We start from the raw sequence: 21,617 nt of genomic DNA, 5'->3' as shown, positions 1-21,617 counted from the left end.
CAATGGATAACCATGAGCGTCAGCTTGGCTGAAACTGCCTGCACCAACACCAGGACCAGAAGTCCATGCCCCGAGCAGATGTAAAGGGTAGGGTGTCTATACCACTGCACCAGGGCACATCCAGGGCACATCCAGGTCTCGCGGTGCACTTTCTGCATGTCAGTTACCCAGGTTGTAACACTGGAGGTCTTATAGCTTTACTAACACATGGTGCTGATCGAGTCCTCGTCACTGCTCACGGGGGCCACATCCAAGTTGTCATTGTCACAATGCGGCCTGTCCTTAAGTGCAGGAGTCCACCTATTCAACTCCGTGCTAACCCACCTGACGGAGGCTTTACCTCTGGAAGTCGGGTCACTTTATTCTCGTTTGGTATTCCACATTCCAAAAGCAAAAATTAGGGTGAAAGTGTGTTTGGTGACCCGGAATAGATGGGCAACGTATCATTTCCTGGCACGGTTGTACATTGAGCACCTGGCAGTCATTGAAGGGTTAAACCCAGCAGAACCACGTCCTTTGACACGGGCAGAGGAAATTCCAGATGCTGCCATGGCAGCACAACAGAGAGCATGCGGTAGGTCTAAAAACAGCACAAGTCAAGACTTAAGCGCTTCTTACAAGTAAGAGCTGATAAAACACCAGCGAGTGCAGCCTTATTAGGTGCCCGGTTTAGTGCCCGCTGCAGCACCACGTGAAGCAGCCTGTGCAGGCAGACGTCCTGCTCTGCTGGCCACTCTCGCATCCTCCCAGTCCTCCATGGGCTGCTCTTCACACTTGAAGTCTTTATGTATTCTCGTGTGTTCAGCCATCACTTTGTAAAGGCCCGTTTGCTCAGGAGAGGATATTATATGGAAGAACGAGTGACCGATGGATACTTGGGTGGGACACGGTTAGCTGGCAAGTCCTTGACCGAAGCTTATATGTTGTCCTTGTGCCAAAGGGGGTCCTCCTCCCACCTCCCAAGGACATGCAGCTGCAGGTTAGGCTCTGCAAAGGGTGAGTGTGCCCTACAATCGATTGGCACTCGGATAGGCACTGATCTGGAGAGATGAGCTGATGACCGACCTCTGTGGCTTGAGCCCGAGTCTCAGGAAATCCCATAAAAGTACTTGATACTCCCACAACAAAAGAAGCCTCTGCTGATGGCTGACTCGAGTGGCCTGTCCTACTGAGACGGGTGAAGGTTGTTTGTACCCTCAGAAGATGTTGCATCCCACTTCTGCACTTTCCATGTGACCTGGCCAGCATCTGCTCCATGGTACACAAGGCCTGGGGAAGGTCACAAACCTCCTGTGGCGCCCCCACGACCGTGGACTTAGGGTTAGGGTTAGTGGAGGCCTTCAGACATGGTGGCCTTGCCAGGAGGCAGCGCTGCTCAGCATGCTACCCCACGGGCCTGTCTCCTACAGACAGCAGAGATGTGAATGAACGCGAGGGCTCCTAATAAGCCCCCCAACAACAGAGGCGACTCGTGTTTCACTCTTTACAGGATTTATTTCATTTCTGCAGCAAATGTCGTACTTCCTGTTAACAGCAAACATCAATTCCAGATTCTTAGGGGTGAAGGACGCATAAAGAGCTTGCTGACATGACAAGAACCACCTTAGTGAGCGTCCGCTTTACTCCTTGCCCTGCTCAAAGACCCTCCTGGGTGCTAAAGACGGGGCCCCCACGTCCCTCTCTCCGAGCTGGACACCCAGTATAAAGCCAGAAGGCTCCAGAGCGTCCAAAGTGCCACCAGACTGGTCCCAGCGTGACAGCATTAAGTTACCCGGGCCCACGCCGTCCTACCTGTCAGGGGTTCTGACTGGCGCCTCTCGCTGCTCCGTTTCTTACTCCCTCTGAGGCTGCCGAAACGCTTCATGAGCTGCAGCCAGCAAGGCCGAGCATACCCAGCGCAGAAAGCCTGGCGTCCTCCTCAGCTCTGTTGCCTAATTTAGAGGCTGGCCCATGCGGAGCAGCAGGCGTGCAGCTGTGACTCGAGGCTCTTTAAAATAGCCACACCACGAGAGGCTGTAAAAGGAAAGCAAGTGTGTGCTGCCCGTCCCTGCCAGGGCATTGGCTGCTCTCGGCAGCGCTCAACGTCACATGCCTGCTGTAAGCAACTTGCGCCTTCATCTAGAGGCTGCCTGGAGAGCAGGGGGGGATTTGGAGGGGTTGCTGCCAATCATTCTCCACCTCGCTGCCCACTGCCTCTGCCAGCTGCGTGTCTGCTGAACCAGCTCTCCACAGCAGCTGGTGAATACACAGACGCGGTCCCTCTGACACACACACACACACTGAGACAGCGGGCCACAGTGCATAGGTAGCTCGCCTTACGCTCGTCCTTTGGCGCCGTTGGCCTACAAGGTCAACACGCTCCTCGCCGATCTCAGCAGTTAGCATAAAGCAGCCTAAGCAGAAAGACAATAGAAAATATGTGTGAGGCCATGGTGTGGCTGTGAGAAATGTCCTTCAAGGAAAGAGTCTGTCCTCCAAACTCTCTGCCAGCCTCAGGCCCGAGCCTATTTGGCAAGGAGCAGAACAGGATGGTGCTGGGAGGCCATGACAGACAGCCGAGGCCCAAGCACAATGGAACTGGGTAGGCCAATGGCCACTAATGAGCCCCGGCCAAATAGCAAATGTGAACACGGACATCGGCCTACCATCGTGGTCATAACCACCTGTGAAACAGACAGTAGTCTCTGTGCTCATCTAATTCTGGACTAACTGGACGTCACTCAGGGGCTCCTTCTCTGGAGGGCAACGACTCCTGAGCCATTGAGCATACAGGCGGAGACCGCAAACTCAAGTTCCAGTCACTGCAGCCATGGTCCCTGCCACAAAGTTCATCCGAGCGAAGCAGCAGGTTTTCTACACTTCCTCAGACAAACAAGGGGCAGCGATGCACAGGAAAATGTCAAAACTTATTATTTCCTCAGGGATCAGCATTGCATGAGAAATAGTTAGGAGAACATGAAGGTCTACAGCAGCGCCTGCCCAAACACAAAGGGACCTTTGCTCCGATTGCTGCAACCCACAGAGCCTCAGTCAGATTAGTCAGCAGATGGCAGCACTGGGGTTTCCTCCAGCGTGTGACAACACTGCAAATGAAAACAGTGCAGCTGCCGACCAATCACGCGCAAGAGTAACACTTACACACCCACTGCCTTGTACAGTTTCTTCACAATGAGTGTCCAGCAGATGGCAGCAGTATGTAGGAAACTGTAAAGGTGGCCTCACTGCATATCCAGCAGATGGCAGTACTAGGCCACAAAATGTGGAAGTCGTCCATAGCCGCGGGCCTAGCCTGTGGAAGTGACGCACAGAAAACAACACCTGGTGATCCCCTCTAATCCATCATGACGGACACAGCTGACAGACAGCCGAGTCCCAGAGGGAACAAACGTAGTCACAGTGACTCGCCACGTTGTTGATCACCATAAGAGCACTGCGATCCTCCACACAGAGGCCAACGTGGCAGAGGCTAAGCAGCACAGTGAAGGCCCAACTCACACACCCCAGGTAACAATCGGGCACAGGCCGCCCACAGACAGCTTTAACGTTGCCAGTGAAGAAGATGCCCTCAAACACATCTGCAATCTTCACGTGGATTGGCTTACTGACTGGGCTTTTCATACTTCATGTTACTGGAGAACAGACTCTGGGAGAACATGTAAGCTTGACACTGACAGTGCCCAGGATAGTCTCCTGCAGGTGCCACCCAGCCATGTTTAGGGGGAATGGTACACTGGGCTGTAAGGGAGGTGGCGAGCCCACCTCTGTGTGGAGTTCCACGATTGTCCAAATGATTGTCCAATTACACTGAGTTTTTCATTTCATTTAGTTTGATGTCAGTAAAAATCGCTACGTGACAAGAACTTGAATTGAGTCGCAAACGGGCCCTGTGCAGGCGTGTCGTGGGGTGCCTGGCCAGTACCCTCAAGACCCCTCGTCATGCCGTGTTTGTAATTAGGACCGCTGAACAATCCATAGCCAAAACTCTAAGTGGAGTTTGCTGGTTAGCGGCAAACCGGAAATGGAAAGTTTATCAAGGAGACAGCAGCAGAAAGTGAACACCGCGCACCACATCTGCCCACTGAATTTTCTTTCAAAATTTCAATTGTTCTCATTTGCTCCATCATTCCACAGTAGAGACAACACAGGAGTTTACATTTTCTACAATTATTTTAGTTGAACCTCCTGCAGCTCCGACAACTAGTTAGCTGGTCGCGGTGGTACTTCCTGAAGCCGGCAGAGGCCCGACCAGCAGGAACGAGGCATGGAGGACGACTGGCGTGCAACTCTTTTCGTCATTTGAGGCAATGCAGGCCGCTTATCAGAGCCACCTGGAGTGACACCAGCATGAAGTCCTCAAACTCTGCTAAGTCATGGGAGACGTGGGAAAGACACACGTGAGCCTGAGCCACGGCCATGCCAGCGCGGCTGACCTGAGAGTGCCAGACGTGATGTCATCTGCAAACCTCAAGCCCATTAGCTTACCTAATTATGGTCTGCATGGAGGAAAGGCTCACCTCGATGGTTAAGAGGAAAGAGCGAGTACGACGCAGCACATACAGTACTGTACAAACGCCTTGGGCACTCGGGGAAACATGCGGCCAAGTTGGAATGCTGTGAAAAACAAGGGCATGAGTCATTTTTATTACGTTCCCTAGAATGTGCCGTGCACAGATGAGCAACATCCATGAAGTTAGTCAGGATCTGGTGTGACCAGCCTTTGCCTTGGCCTTCTCTCAGATCCGGTCTTGTAGTTTCTGGAGGTCCTCGCTTGCCTCTTGTCCACTCAGACTTGTAATCCCAGACTGGCTGTTGAGACCAGGGCTCCGAGTGGCCACAGCACCTCCTTTGATGACGTCTGGGGTCAAGTGACACAATGAATTTGGGACCAGTCAGCGGCCAAAGAATTCAAATCACCAATGCCACTTGTGGAAACACGGCCTCAAACCTGCCGAGAACGCCCAGCATGCTTCACTGTGATGTCCAGCTCTCTAGCCTGCCTGCTGGCACAGCCGAACTTTACGCACTCGAATTCATCAGTCCAGAGGCGCTGCACTCGGTCCTTGCGTTTCTTGCCATTTTCTGCACCTTGGTCACAACTCTTCCATGCAGACCACTTCTGATAAGCCATCTCCAGACTGTAGCCAGTGCTTTCTGCCAGTTGTGCACCGATACCACCAGTGATGCCACTGCTGGACGTCTTCAGATTTCAAATGGAAGCCAGCCTGATGTACTTGTTTGCTGCACTCCGTTTCCAAGGCCTAGAGCTGCGTTTGTGGGCCTCAGTCTTGTCCGTTTGTTTGTGTTTCTGCAGAAGAGCTTGGACACCACATCTGGACATCAACACATTAGGATGACCACCTTGTGTCTGGTCAAACGGGCATATCTACCATCACCTGATGTTTTTGGCCTGGCTGTCCCTGCCCAGCTTTGTTCCCACTACACAGCTGTTTCTGTCGGCCTAGGAGGATCTCAAGTACTCCATTACGGGGAATAGGAAGTTTGTCGTCGTCGTTTGAGGACATTCAGATTCCTTACTGCTTCTAATTCACAACACATGAAATGCCCGTCTGAGACAAATCATTCTGTGAACTAACTACCGAACTGCACGTGGACCCTGGTGGCAGAAAGGAAGACTGCAAAGAGCGGCGCCCTCGTCGAACTGCTGAGGGCATGGAAGTCGCGGCCAGCATTTACCACTTGAGGAAAGAGAAAATGAAATGGGAAAATGAGAAATGGGTAAGACTGACCAGCAGGTGAGAGGGCAGAGAGACAGAAGAGCCAGGAGGGAGGCGGACAGACAGACAGACAGACAGACAGACAGACAAGCAGCTGAGCCAGTCGAAGCATCGGACACACACACGGCTCCGAGTCCTGCCGCCGCCATCTCAGAGGTGTCCCTGTGTTGGCTCGGGTCTCAAGGGACACAAGACAGCTGGCTCTGCCCGGCCTTGAGCACTACCACCTTGACACAACTGGATCCTAGAGCCTAACGCCCACCAATTGAGGCTTACCTTTCTTGGAGCGGGAGAACAGCTTCATGCTGACCGGTGACGTTGAAGGGGTGAAGCCAAACGAGGAATCCCTGGAAGAGGAACGGAAGAGGCCAGTGAAGCTCATGCGGCGAGGAGACTTGGGTGGCGATTCTTGATAGGAATATGGAAACAGAGTTTTGGGGGAGCCCGGGCTGTGTTTGGCACGTACAGGGGCAGACATGGGGCTGGAAGGCCGGCTTGAGTGGCTTCGAAAGAAGAAGCTTCTGGTTGGGCTTGCTGAGAGACTGCTGCTTTCTTCCTGGAGAGAAAAGACCAAAAACAAGAGATGGTGAGATGGCCTAGCGTTATCAGGACCCCAAGGCAGGAGTCACACCAAGTCTGACCAGGTTAGGGTTAGGATTAGGATTAGCTGTGCACAGATCTCTTCACATCGGTGGGACAAAGCCACCTGTCTGCAGCATCCCTGCACAAGGATGTCCCCCGTCAAAGAGCAGCTGATGTGCTGTTGGGGAATTGTGACTGCACAACCCAAATGTCTGGTCGCTGTTCACGACCTGAAGATCAGAGAAGAAACAAATGGAGGAGGTCGCAGCAGCTTCACTCTGCGGTCATGATGTGGCATGGTGTGGCAGAAGGACAGGGCCAGAAGGGGCGAGTCGAACGACTTGGGGACAGGGCACGGCAGGAAGAATTCGCATCTCCAACTCCATCATCCTACATTGGCCGGGTCAGAGCCCAGACTACAGACTGGAAGGTTCACAGGGCCGCTCAAAGGGCTTCATTTTCTTCACTCGGGACGTCAGACAGGCAAGTCACAACTACATCTCCGCTTCCTCATTTTTTCAGGCACAAGACTCATGAAATCTGAGCTCTTCTAACAAAACAGCAGGGCAGTCGGAGGCGGCCGCATGTGCTCATTTCTCACTTTCACTGCTGACGACGTAGGAAGTGATAAAGAAGAAATCAAATCCAGCTTCACCGCCAGCCAGAAAAGAAGATGCAGAGATAAAAAGGCCCATCAAGGAGCATTCCCATCCCAGTGACTGCAAGAACTCAGACTGGCACCATACAACCAGGGGCAAAAGTGGGGCATTTTATGCCAGCACACTGTAGCCCACAGACCACGTGGTAAAACAGAAAAAGTGTAATTAAAGCAACGGGGTTCACAGCGGCTCATCCTACAGTATAGAGAAGAAACCAAACCGTCCCAACAATCCTTTATTTCACGCGAATGTCTGCGGTGCCAGCACTCCAAAAAAACCAGCATTCAGGTAGCCCGGTCACTGGTGGACCATCCCAACAGATACAAGGCAGCATTTATGCACGGCAAGGAAAGGCAGGCACCAGGACCACTAGTAGTATGTGTCACTGTCCCCTTCTCATACAGGTAAGGTGTCCCAGACCTCTCCAGTAAACGTGACCGCCACTTGTGTGGCGCTAGCGTATGGCAGCAATTCTGCAGCGTGTTTAAGGCTGGGCAGACAGCCGAGACGGACCCGCTGATCCAACTGCTGGACAGCAGACAGAAATGACGCCCAGGTTGACACCCGTGTAGGGCACTTCGTCATATCCTTGTAATGACACATCTGGAATGTACAGGGCTCTTCCGTGTCACTGTGAGGACAGAAGGGGCTGCAAAGGGGACAAGCAGCGGTGAAGTAGACGGCAGCTACGGGCTGAGAACTGGCTCTTCGTGGCAGAGGCAGTGGAGCCCACTGTCGGTTTAGGGCACGTGGTGCGGACAGAAGAGAACAGAAGAAGGTACTGTTGGTTTGTGTATCGCGTTCTTCGCTCTGATCCAGCGGCAGCCACACTTCAGTTGATGCTAAATTTCAAACTGTGGAATGGTGGGGTGTCCTGCGGTGGGTTGGCACCCTGCCCGGGATTGGTTCCTGCCTTGTGCCCTTTGTTGGCTGGGATTGGCTCCAGCGGACCCCTGTGACCCTGTGTTCGGATTCAGTGGGTTGGAAAATGGATGGGTGGAATGGTGGGAAAAAGAAATGCCCTTTGGTTTGCTGTCTAAAAAGCCAGCCAGCCAGCCAGCCAGCGGAGACTCAGGCCAGGCACCTTTATAAAAACGCACTTCTTGACATGGCGCAATTATGCCACTGGGACACGTCAACAATTCCCAGATTAAGCTGAATGGGTCCGAACACCTCGTCATTATTGACTGAGCAAGAAAGTGATCGAGACAGTATGGCGGCTCAAGAACATGAACATGACTTTTGATGTTACGTTAACAGCAGCTAACTTTATGTATTTTCATATTACTTTACTGTAGCGTCATACGGGTCAAGTCACCCTAACACAACTTCATCGAGAATTGTGCTGCCCCTCAAAATCAAATCGGAATCTCACCTTTCAATCCTCCGAATTGCCTCTCATTTTTGCACCCTGAATAATAGAGGAAAAAACGAGAGGCACACCACAGCAAAAGAAAAAGATGAACTTGTAAGTAAAGCCTGGTAGGTCTGAGAAGGCCAGCACACGTGTCCACATGCACATTGACGCAAGAAAATCAGGGAGGAGACGGGAACTTGACAGGTCTATGGATTGGTAAGTTCTAGAAAGCAGCTGGATGGGAAAAGCACGTGACACGACATGGGTGAAAAAGTCTGGGAGGATATCTGCGTCAGGCAAATGGCGACAAGTTGCGAAGGAATCAGAGAGGCCAGCAAACGCGTTGATGATGCAAAAAGAGTGGCGTACTTAAAACAGACCGGGCGCGAGGGGGCATCGCTTTAGAGGGATTCGTGCTTCCTTTATGTGACACTGCGATGGCCTGGCCCTTTCTGATGCCAGCCTCCTCCAGTTGCCTTTGGCCACATCTCAGGGGGACAGCGACCTTATTCTAAGCCCAGGACAGAGAGGGGCAGAACGCGATTAAACGTCCACTTGTTTCAGAGAGGTGCTGTGTATTTATGGTGGGACTCGAGCGATTCCAGGACCGCAGGGGTTGAGTTATGAGGAATGCTTCAAGGAGCCGAGTCTGTACAGTTTAAGGAGAAGAACCAGTCCAGTGGGTCGGGGTGGCGAGTTCATTCACAGCCCCTGTTAAGGGTACATTTCACACAAACAGGAAGAGAACCACAGACACATGGAATGAGCGACCAAGTAGTGTGGTAGACAGTAGGACGTTAGGGGACTTGATGTTATTTAGGACTGGAGGGCTTCCATTCCATTGGCCGGTTTTCTAACGTGTGAACAGTTCACATAAAGCGCTGCCCACACTTGAGTCATGGGACTTGACAAGCCGCTGGCACAGAGGCAGATGGGCGCTACATTTTCACAGCCTTACCATCCTACATGCAGGCTAACGGCGAGCGACTGTTGCTGCACAACTTTAAATGTGAGGCTTACGAGAATTTGAGATCTGATTTAAGTCAAGTCCCTCCTTCTCCACGACCATGTCCAGGTCCAAGTCAGGTTGTGATTCTTAAAGCAGAGGGTCAGATCCAGTTGTGGAGTAGCCAACATTTACTTGCAGGCCGTGGCTCAGGTGCAGATGTTACAGCGGTGGTCTCTGAAAAGAGACGTGGGAGGGATTCTGGGAGGCAGGAGTGGCCACACATATTGCCTTTTCAGTAATCAAGGCATTGCATTAGGATGGGCCAAGCCTCCTTCTTGTTGGTAAGCTGTGGTGATGTTTCACATGGCTGCCATCTTGACATCACCAATGACAGAGCCACCATGTCACTTTTGTGCTTGACTGCGTGTCGCTTGTGTTTTCTGTTTTACCAATGTCACTTCTCTGTGATGGACTCCTCTCAACACCTGCTGCTGCGATATGCCCGAGACCCGATGGGTCCATCTAAACTTTTTCTTACGCCGTTATTCTTAAAAGCAGCGGGCTTTGATTGTCACATGGCATGGCAGAGAACATCAGACACGAGGGCAGCGCAATCTGCCCAGCTCAAGCAGGTATCGTGCGTCAGCTGACTTGGCGCATCTCCACACTTACTACTGCAGACCACCTCGCTGGCAGCAGTTCCACAGAGCATCAGGCTACTTCTACTGTAAATCACTGCCGCCATGACCTCTGGTGCCAACAGTTCAAGCAATTTCTGCCCCACCGTGCACTGTGGGCTGCTCAGTGCATTCACACTGAACCGAAAGGCCAAAGTCGCTTCTGGTCTCGCACCCCTCCAAAGAGCGCTGCCGTGAAGGTGGACGTCGTCGTACAGGTCTTGCTCTGTTCACACGCTTTACTCACGACTAGGCCATGCAGCTCTGAGATGTCATCTCCCCGGCTCACCCACTGCTCGCTCAGCCAGTGGCGATACCCACAGCCGTCTTAAATACCTTGGGCAGCGCTGGCTGCACCGTTTCGGGTCGGTTGCCCTCCCATCATCGTTCTCGTTCCCCTGGCGGGCACTTTGACTCTACAGTGCTGATCCTTCACGGGGCCAGCGACCGTGCTGCCTCTTGGAGGTGGGCTGGCTGGCTGGCCCTTTGGCTCCGTTTCCGCTGTCTCGGTCCTTGTTCTGTTTGTCCCTTCTGTCCCATGCAGGCTCGCCTAATGCTGGCTCTCCTAATGGGGCACAGGTGTAAGATGAGGCTTTCTTTGTGGCAATACTGAGGCTGACACTCGCACTTGCCCGTGCGTACTCAATCGTCCTGGAGTGGAGCAGAGCAAGATCGAGATCGCACACACACACACACACCTCGAATGGAGCGGGCATGACGCGGCCACAATTATCTATTTACAATCCACCCAAAGCCCACCTATCACATACCTGCCTCCACAAGGCCCCAGTGGCATGGGAAGGTCCATGGCATACCCTGCACTGCACTAAAACCAAATCCTTCCATAAAACAAAACCCAAGCCATAAAAATTGTAAGAACTTTAAAATGACATTTAAATTCAGCAATAAAGTCTATTAAAACTAATGAAGATGACCTCCTCTGGCTTGGGTTCTTTAAAAGGCTGGCACCATGCCCACTTGCTGTTTGTCCTTCTGTTCTTCGTTCCTCACTGCCTCGGCTCATCCCACCGCTGCCACCAAATGTGACGGTGCACATCACAACTTTGGCTAGTCAGTGGGTGACAGACAGTGTTTGGTCAATGTCACACGGCTAACAATGTCACAGCAGAGGATGTGAAAAGAGAAGGAAAGGCGAGTGGAATATTCTTGCGAGTGTGGGGCCGACGTAATGAGCAGATGCATTTCAGATGTTCTCGCAGGTCTTCCTTGGGTTTTGATGACCTGTTGTTCTGCCATCCATGTAACTAGCCTCTGGAAACATTTCTGTGACTAATGCCAGCGCGGTGTTCGCCACGCAGGTCTCCAAGGGTGACGCCATTTTCACCATATAAGGCAACCTTTAGACACACGCTGATTTCAAACGCTCGCCTTCCTACCCTCACCTCACCTCACCTGACCTGACCTGACCCCGGCACCCCACAGCCCTTGGCAGGTCGACCCAGAACTGGTCGCTTTACCTTTGCCACGTGTGACCCGTAAGGTGCCTCAGTCAGGAGGAGTCTCGATTGTGCCTGGCAGGACTACAGACTTCATTGTGCTCTAATGACAGCCCCGGATGTTTGATACAAAATGTCACAGCACATCAACTAATGGCTGACCTACTGGCCGAGCTAGGTGGTGTAACCGTGGCCGTAACATGTGGGGCAGTCGGACATGCGCTCTTGCCTGACAACACTCGGCTGGTTGCACAAGGGGTCTGACCGTAGCTGGACGACTCGGGGCGACAGGACCCCACTGGAATAGTAAAGAGCGGGGCCAGTGGTCACAGATGGCAGCAGGAGTGTTGGTTTCAGCCCACTGGCTTAGGCAAGACAAGCCGGGTGACCATCACAGCCCATACTGCAGCAGCCACAATGACCTACTCTGGAGATGGCAGAACTGCCAGTCAAGAAAGTGTGTGTGCCACAAGAGATGACAGGGCGAAGGTGCTAATGATGTACCCTGCTGGCACCAGTCCACCTCGCTCTGCTCCATTCTAGGGCACACCCCCCACCCCAGGTTGCCCACTGATGGTCAGATTTCAACAATAACACTCCTGAGATCCTTTCACGTCCTTCAGTTTTACGCCCGTTTTGTGTCTCCACTTCACGTAGTCAGTGAAGTAGGAATGTTGTATTTCACCTGCGATTTTATTGCTGCACTCGGTAGGAGGCGCTATATAAAATTAAAAGGAAGTGAACTTGACAAACCAGTAAGACTCTCCTGGCCACTCACATCCAAGTGACCCAAACTTAGCCAAGAACAATGCCAGGGGCACAGGGGTCCCACAAGCAGCGCATGGGTGACGGGTTCTGTGTGCTGCTCCCGCTGCTTCTGCTCAAGACCACCTAGAGTAATGAAAACAGGGAACGGGTTTTTACCTTCCTGGCGCCATCTTTGTCCGAGCTCTCAAGATCCCCATCCAGGAACGGCATTGCGAATGAGCTGAGGTCCTGCAGAACGAGAAAACACACAATCAGAAGAACAGAGGACACCAGGCAGCCGTATGTTCAGTCCTGCCATCCCTCTGAAGAGACGTACGTACCGCCATGCCACCTTTGGACCTGACGAGGACGAATGAGAAGCATAAAGCTACAGATCTCCACTGAGATTTAATGAGTAAAGACTTTGCTCTTGCCTTATCACCCTGCTTGCTGATGCCAGCTGGTTTCCCGCGGGCACTGCCAGTGCTGGACAGAGATCCAAGACAGAAAAGGAGATTTTATGACGCACATTTCTAAGTGAACACAAACACGTGAGACATACGGGAGGCCTGCTGGAAATCTGGAAGACTGCTCCGCTTCTGCAGGTCAACGGGACAAAGACCGCGGCTCTGAAATAAACGCACCCAAGCAGTAAAGAAAGCGGCAATTTGGCATCGCAAAGTGGAATGCTGAGCACAGTGCCACTCAGTGTTACTCCTGCACAAAGTTTGGATGGTTCAGCCACACGGCCCGATATGTGACCCCCAGCTTGAGAACCGCGCCCATATGGGCACAGCATGACTCAATGCAGCGCCGTTAAGTTACATGCGCTAAATAAACGAGCATCAGATGAACTCAGTGGTCTCCTCTCGCTTGTCAAATGTCGTTATGTTCTTTCTCTGCCGGCATCACCAGAAAATGGCTGCATAGCTGCTCACCCTTAACGTGCATTTCACTGCGAGTGCCATCAAGGTGTTTTAAAGAGCAGCCAGTCTTTACGATACGCAAGGTACAAAGCGGGTACAATGCCCGGCTCAGGTGCCACTCCCATTAGTCAGCTTGAGATATGATCTTTTGCTGTGGGAGGAAACTATGCCACTATGGGGATAACAGTATGAAGAAGTTACCCCAGCCATGGTGCCAGGCTGTATGTTGGACAGTGAGCTTCCTATTTCGGCTTCTGCCCATGTACACGGTTTCCATGGAAACAAGGCAAACGGCACCAAACAAGACCCCATAATGGTCGGTCACCACACACAGCGTCTCCCGTCTGTGGCAGTGGAAGATAGGCATCTCTTGCACGCTGCTTGCCAACCAGCCAGCCTTTACCGATGTCGATCAGGAGACAGACACTGGTAAGCTCATCTTCGAGCAGTGTGCGGGTCTGTTCCGCCTCGTGGTGCCTTTCTGCCAATCTTTACTTCTTACATTCTTCACTTAATTAGACAGGCAGAGAAAGCCTCAAGTGCCCAGCCTGCCTGTTCGGTGGACTCCTACCAGCTCAGAATACAAACAGAAAGTAGGCCTTGGCTACCCGCTGGGCAGGCCATTCACAGCACACGGGGATGCCCAAGACTCTCCATACTGCCACCGGCTCAACTTGAACTCCGACCACAGCCAACTGGGGAGATGCAGTCAGACCAGAGACTTTGCAGGTAAGGAGGAAAAGTATTGATGCCAGTTCAGCTGTACCCACTAATCCTGGCACCACAGAGTACTGATGTGTGGCATGTTGATTAGCTTATGAAAGCAAGAACTTCAATGGCTTTTGTACAAGTGATGACATTACAGAAGTGACCTCTGTGACCCCACATGTGCCTCCACTGTTGGCATTTGTAGAGCGGCGCCAGCACTCAATGGAGCATGAAAGTGCCAGCTGAACCAGAAAAACAAGAACGCTAAGGAGCAGCTCGTCAAGCAGCCTCTCGCTCACCATGGTGGATGCCAGTGGGCCACTACATCACATCCTGGAGCGACCCCAAGTGACACTCGTGTTCCTTTTTGGGCTCACTTCTGTACTCCGAAAAGAAGGAACGGCACGTTTGCGAGCAGCGCTGCAGTCAACCCGATCGGCTGCACTCCAGTGGTTCCCTCGCGTCAGTTCAGTCAGAACACAAAAAACGAGACACACGCACGTCAATCGGAAGTGACAGGCAGAGGGTGAAGAGGCACATGTGTCACACCAGCCACAGAATCAGCCAGACCAGCAGTGACACAAGGACCTGCAGCAGGTGCTCATGGGAGACCACTGGCAGGACAAGCAAGGCACAGGCGCGCAGACGCACACCGGAGATCCACGGCACATGACGCTCACACCTTCGTTACCCGTCGGCTCAGTCATGCAGCCATCAAGACAGAGACGTGAGCTCCAGGTGCTGCTGCTGCTGCCGTCCTCTCATACGAGAGTGATACTGAAAAGCCTGCAAGGAACAGCCGCCTGTCCAGGATCCCCGCCATCACCGCTGGGAGATTCTCACCTTGGTGCTCCGGGAGTGCCTTTACCCCCCTTACTGGATCCCATCAAGCAGTGCCATAGCTGGCAAGGGTTAAATGGTCTGCAGCTGATTTATGGGCCTTACTGGGTGGTCAAGGCCACTGTGGCACTGCCATCTTGAATCAGTGCCACCCTCTAAGCCCACAAATCTATACTGGGCAGTGTGGCCCCCTAACAAAGTTATACGTGAGCGTAGTGTGGCGCAGAAAGGCGCTGGCAGCATCCGTCTGGCACTTTCTTTATCAATTGCTTCATATTATTTCATTCCTAACCCTACGCCTAACCTTATTATTTTACTGCTAGCTTCTGCTTTTGCGGTTTTGTCCCTGCAGTGGTGGCTGAGATTGCGCCTTCTGGGTGAAGATCGGAGGGCAGCGAGATGTCTGCATTCTCCTGATCTAGGCTTTGAACCGTCAGCCTTTGATAACTTTGATAATGTTTGCTAACCTGCCTTTTCAAGTTCAATTGTAGAAAACCGACTTTTCAGCAGTTAAACGAATACTTGGACAAACATGTTACGCTTGGTTAGTTCAGTCAGCTTTTAGGACAAATCATAGCGCAGAAACTGCACTGGAAGACGGCCACCGATGTCTTCTTGATCTCGCAGACCTGAGCACGGCATTCGATGCAGCAACGTCTCCTCTTCCCTCAGCGGCAAACCCACCTCTCCACATTGGGAACGTTCTGACCAGCTGCATCGCTGTCTGCTTTGGGAACTCTAATGTCCCACCGCAGACTCCATTAAAGACATCTTTAGAAAGCCTACAGCATTGAGAAGGACCGCTCCCAGCCCTCGGACGTGCTCTTCGTCCCACTCCCATCTAGCAGCGGGTGCGTATTTGTCTGGCACAAATCTCCCTCATGTTGCTTTTATCTGCACGAACCCGGCGGTCAGCCACAAATCTTTTAACAGTACGATAATCACACTTAAGTTTTTGTGAAATATCTAAGCTTTTCATACCCTTGTCCAAGGCATTCAACTATTTCACGCTTTTCGGCAGCAGAGAGATCCTTTTTCTTTCCCATATTGCTTGAAAATGGTGGTCTGCTTAATAATGTGGAACATCCATCCATTGTCCTTTAATTGGGTTCCCCTGGCAAACTAATTATCACAGGTGTCCGAGATTGAGGTCAGTGATCAAAAGAACGCGGAGACACAATACCATCCAAGAGTTACATTGGAAACAAAACATTGAATCTTTATGACACTTACATTTAATTTGCATAATAATTTGGACGCGGTGTATAAAACAATGAGGAAGAGCAGAAGAGCATTTACGTTCGGTAACGTGGTCACGTGGGGTTTTCAAGCTGCAGCTTAACTTTTCTTTTACTTTTTCTGACCTTCTCTTCGGACTCCTCTTCACAGACTTCAAGTACGATATTACATATAAAGACTCTACTTCTGTGCTAACGATTAATGTTACATATACTAGGGGCCTTCGCGATGGCCTGTGCTACGTGCCAGCCTCTTCGCGTCTCTGCCGCTCACGTGTGTGGATTTCACGTTCACCAAACAACAAATCTTTTACTTCTCGCGGATACGTCTCTTCATTGGCAGGCAACACTACTTCTCCCTGATGGCAGCACAAATTAGACGATCTACAAGTCTCCCACTTAAAGTTTAAATCTGAACAATAGATTCGATCTCTTTTTGCTGTTCCGTTATTTCACGGAGTAATAATGTCCGTTTGTTTGCACGAACGCGAGCTTTACTATCACTTTGAATTTTCGTACATCCGTTATTCCTAACCTGCGCTGCACGCGTATAGCACCAACGTTTTTGAATTCTTTACGACACGTCATCTACTCTTTGTCTTTTACTTCCCTGGTTAAATCACTTGGCACAAAGTCTCGTCTCGCAGGACGTCAAAGTGAAAAAGTCGTCCCAGGATTTTTTTAATATAACAGAGAGATGTTGTTATGTAGGCGTACACCGATTGAGTTGTATTACTTATTCGCTATTCTTCTTACCTCATTTCATTTGCTTTGCATGGTATCTTGAGCTCCATCCGGTGCATGAAATGGCGTTTTTGTTGCTGTTGGTGCATCTCCAGATGTTCCTCACCGAGATTCCTGCAGGTTGTCCTGCTTGTCTTTTTAATACTCTTATCATTTGTCTGTTAGTTTGTATGAATATTTATTTATTATCTTCTTCATTACTGTAATTCCTTAACTTGTTGTAAAGCACTTTGATCGACCTGCTTGGTATAAAACGTGTTATACAAAGAAACTTTGCTGTCGTCTTTTGCTTACCATCTCCTTTTCATTTTCATTTTCTTTCACTTTTCTTCCTTCCGTTTTTCCTGATTTTTCGTACATGGCGTTTGCGGTTTCAACTAAGTCAACTTGAAGTCGGAGGGGTGAAGGAGGCCCTCTCAGGTGGCTTTGTGGAGCACTTCAGGAGGACGCGGCCTGCCACCAAGTAGCACTGCCGACATGTGACCAGCTCAGTGCTGACCATAAACACCTTCGCTCTTCCAGGACGCTGCGAGTTATCTGACTTGCCTGAACATGGTGATCACCGCAGAATGACAGTCAAAAAAAAACCACAAGATGCCCAAATGTCCCCCCACACCATCTTTAAGACAGAAATGACATTGTGACCTAAAATAAAAAACAACAGTCGCTCACAACCGCGGGGGTCAGAGCCTATCCGGGCAGGAACCAACCATGGAGCGGGCACCAGGCTATCACACGGTGCCAAATGGGACCAACTTAGAATCGTCAATTAACAGCCGTGGCATTAAAACTCACACGTGTACTGAGAGAAAGGGGCACACGGAGACGGCAAGGACATGCAAACTCCACACAGACAAAGGCTGGCTATGGGATTCAAATGCTATGCCAGGCACCAGCACATCACCGGGATATGCAAATCTACAGAAATAAAAGCATCTGGTAAATTACAAAAAAAAGAAAAGAAAAAATTGTTAACTAAACATTTAAATGGAAACGAAGGCAAAATGATAAAGTGAAGGAAGCGCTCAGTGAACAAACATGTATGTTACTGGTCCTGTTGACCTTCGAGTCCGTCAAGGTCCTTCACTTTACTGCTGCGAGGCTGACCTTCTGAGGAGTCTGCTAATGCAAACTTCAATCTCTTAGTTTATTTGTGGAAAATCTCGCTTTGTTGCTCTCCCTGTTATGCCACCCTGAGCAGCGGGTACATGCGGCAGATGTTTGCGATTGTTACTGACCTGTAATCCTGGCATGATGAATTCATTTCATTTCTAACCTCACAGGTTTGTGACAGTGACCTGCTCGTTTCAGATTCTGCCATGGCGCCACCATGGGGTTTGGGTGAGGACTTTGACTTTCTTATTCTTGGGCCATCCTGGTGTCAGCTGCTCCTGTGCACTTCATCACAGACAGTCAGACGGATAGGATGCCACTTGTCACACTCAAGGAGCGCCACCTCCTGATAAGAAAGGGTCCAGCGTGTCAGTGATGTGGACACCCCCAAGTACTTGAACCCTGAATAGTAACAAGGCATATGGGGCGATTGATGCCCCCCGTCTCATGTTGTTTATCAGTGTACCCCACAAGTGCTGAATCTCCTGCTGTCATAGTCAGAGGTGCTCACACAGTCCTTGAGCCTCCCTGACAGAAGGTCCTTCATCCATAACAGAGATGGCTGGCTGCTCCCTGTGACACACACACACACACACACACACACACACACGGAGGACTTGCAGCCAGCAGAAGTGTGTCACAAAATGCTAGTGTTGCCCATTCTTCGTGCCCTGCTGGGCCTGCTCGTTTGTTTACCTTTACCCAAGTCAGAAGTTTGCTTTGTTCTTTTTGGTAATTCCGTGTGTGTTTAAGATGTCGCTGTTACTCTTTGTCATAATATTTTTATTTCCTCTTGGGTCAGACTAAGCACCATCTATCAAAGTATTCCAGATCTTCTGAGTTTCTCCAGTAAAGCCACACTCTTACCTCTCCATTAACAAATCCTACATGTTATCTCATGGAAACACCACCGTCAACCTACTGGGGGTGAAAAACACGAGTAGCAGTCGGTCTCTGTGGTAGAAGAAATTACGGAGCCCCCAGGATAGCCGGATCTCCTCCATGGTGAGGCACTCACTGAAACAAATTGGCTTCTGCGTTAAGCGACTGGAAAGAAACACCAGGCTGTGATGTAGTCAAAGGCCAGCGGGGACCTTTGAACATTCAGGCTGGTCGTGCACAGTTCACTCACTCTGGAGGGTCTTTTAGCAGAACACTAAGACATACGCGTCCCCCTCTGCCCTGTTGGCTATGAAGCAAGCAGTCATGCAGACACAAACACAAGTGACATGCCACCTGCCAGAACCAGCGCTTACTCACAAGCACGTTCTCAGGCTCGCCTCTCCACGTGCAGCTTCCAGTGGAGGTGTCTTTGCAGGCCTTTTCCTTGACTTGTTCTCCATGCTCTTCAGTCGGGTCCTCCTGCATTTCCTATGGAGTGCCCAATACAAACAGACCTTACCAAGCAGCAGGTAACTCGAGTCCAAAATGAACCTACGACCAAAGGGAGCCAAACATTCCAAAAAGGACTTTGCAGACCACGGAGGTGGGGATTTGTGGATGGACGCTTTACATCACTTTGTGCCTCTGTGTTCTCAGCCTGCAGGGCGATGTGCTACGGCGTCCCTCTCGCTGGAAATAAATCTGCCAATCCCTTGGCACACTACGGCGACTTCCCAGAGCACTGCTGCCTACTGGGCCTGTCAGTTATTCAATACAGAGAGACGGCCCCTGGGAATGTGAGCAGATACTTGAGAGTAGAACAGAAAAGCAGGCTGCTGGCGTCCCTCTGGCCCCAGATGTCAGCTCCATGTCCGTATGCTATTTCTGCCCCCAAATCCAGGAGTTGCTTCCCTGCGCTAGTATGAAAATGATGAGTTGTACCAAACAGATGGGCACTCGAGCCACTGCCAGGGTCTAGCAACACGATCCACCAGTTCAGTGAAAGGGGAACTCTAATGGGAAAAGCAGACAAACACAGGATCCTTCAAAAGCGCTGGCCCTTAGAGAACGAGGCCGTAAGACGTTTAATTTGGCTATTCTTCCAGGAATGATTTGTGCCTTCGAGTGAAATTCAGGCAGGGTGGCCCTACTAGTGGGTGAGATGATCAACTGCTCCCCATACCACTGGCACGCTGCGTGACCACAAGCATGTGCTCCGAGTGTAGAAATTCAGAAGGATTTGTGCTGTACACAAGTGACAACAATGGCCGATAAATTCAATTTAAGTGCAGACGTGATTTCCAGGCCCAGGCACAATGACTGGCATTCTGTACGTTCTGTCAGTATGGCTTCCTTTCATGATAACCCTTAGGGTATATTCAATGATGGCTTCTGCGCAGACAGGCTTTAGCCGTGTAGTAGGTGTAATTAATAAGACGCTCAGACGGATCATCACTTCAACCAACCTGCTCCAATATGTCCATCCATTCTTCAACCCGCTATATCCTAACTACAGGGACACGGGGGGTCTGCTGGAGCCAATCCCAGCTAACACAGACAGGGCGCAAGGCAGGAAACAAACCCCGGGCAGGGCGCCAGCCCACCGCAGTCATTTCAACCAACCTGCTCCAACATGTCCATCCATTTTCCAACAGGGGGTTGTGTAAAGACACGGCAGCTAACCCCACAACAAAAACACGCAAAGCAAAAATCAAACCTGAATAAGATGTCAGCCTATCATGGGACATGCTCCCAGACTGAAGCACACCATGGACAATTTACAGTTGGCACTTAGCTTACGATGTACCATTGTGGAGGAAAGCCCAAGCAGACAAACGTCGTACGGAGGACACCAGGCAGACCTCAAAAGACTCAGCCCTTCATGAATCAGATCTGGACGCCATCGTGATTACGTCCATATTGGACAGCAAAGACGGGGGACTAATGTGGCTAATGGGAATATTTAACAAAGGCTTCTGACTTCAGAGGCGGACAGCCAGAAGATGAAGGATGGCTGGGACTGAAACGCTTATTTGACATGGCTACTGTAGACAGTAAAAATGTGTCGAGAGGCATTTCTGTCGTTGCTCCTTCAAATGCCCCTCCAGGCGAGTGTCCACCTAGCTGCCTACGCAGACCGGTCTTTAACGCTTGTTTAAAAGTTGGAAAGAGTGACGAGGAAGTGTGCACTGGGCAGCATGGTGCGATGTGACGTGACGTGACGTGACGTGACGCGACGTGTATACGCAATGTTAGTCCAGACTTGTGACCATTTAGGGTTGTATTGGGAGGCTGACACAAATCAGGTGCATTCGGTTATTTGAAATGATCCCCAAATGTTGATGTCTCGCCGTTATAAAAAACGTAGACGTCAGTCAGACACCAAACAAGCAGTTGAATAAAATAAAAACAGCAATTAGGCCCTCACCATTCTGCGACTGTCCTGTGTTCTGACCGGCACACTGCCATGAGCATCCCGAGTCAAGTCGCTTTCCTTCTCCATACGAGAGCGTGCTAGCAAGAGCAATTATATCTGTGATGTCAAGACACTTTCATCAACAGGTTCTGGACTGCATTCATTAGGAAGTAATTCATCCATCTCTGCTATGTGCTTTGTCCAATTTGCCCGCAGAGGCCTGGATATGGGACTGGGACGTTCACAGAGTTCTGAATTTGGTGACACTGAGTGGCAAGCAAGATCTGCACGTCACTGTGGAGCACTTGGTCACACACATTCACACTCAGGCGGCACAAATCTGAAACAGCTGACTGATCTACAGAGGAACGTTACGCACGACAACACCTGAGACAGAAGAGACACGACTCCATTGAATAGTCCATCACAAGAGGCCTTCTCTCCCCGAGCACCTCTAGATAGCCGGTATGTTATGTTGGGAGCCATCTTCTGAAGCAAACCTGGAAACTGCCTTGTAGATGTGCTGCATGACTTGGCTGCAACCTTCGCAGCATCAGAGAATAAGAGCAGCAAGAACAAGGAGTTTG

At 50.8% G+C, this 21,617-nt stretch overlaps 1 protein-coding gene across 5 annotated transcripts in view; it reads right to left on the bottom strand.

Annotated features, from left to right (window-relative positions):
* Positions 1–21,617, bottom strand: part of prkag2a (protein kinase, AMP-activated, gamma 2 non-catalytic subunit a) — a 90,253-nt gene that overhangs the window by 50,601 nt on the left and 18,035 nt on the right. For 3 of the 5 annotated variants that reach the window (XM_039754072.1, XM_039754070.1, XM_039754073.1), the window contains 2 exons: positions 12,341–12,412; positions 6,012–6,291 (listed from right to left, as the gene is read on the bottom strand). In XM_039754072.1, the coding sequence (XP_039610006.1) occupies positions 6,012–6,291; positions 12,341–12,412 (352 nt within the window). Of the gene's footprint in view, positions 1–1,791; positions 2,003–6,011; positions 6,292–12,340; positions 12,413–21,617 lie in introns of those variants that run through there. The other 2 variants (XM_039754078.1, XM_039754074.1) reach the window with 2 other exon arrangements.

The sequence above is a fragment of the Polypterus senegalus genome, chromosome 5 (genome assembly GCF_016835505.1).
Source record: "Polypterus senegalus isolate Bchr_013 chromosome 5, ASM1683550v1, whole genome shotgun sequence".
Classification (NCBI taxonomy): Eukaryota; Metazoa; Chordata; class Cladistia; order Polypteriformes; family Polypteridae; genus Polypterus; species Polypterus senegalus.
This window is presented reverse-complemented; position numbering and strand designations above follow the sequence as displayed.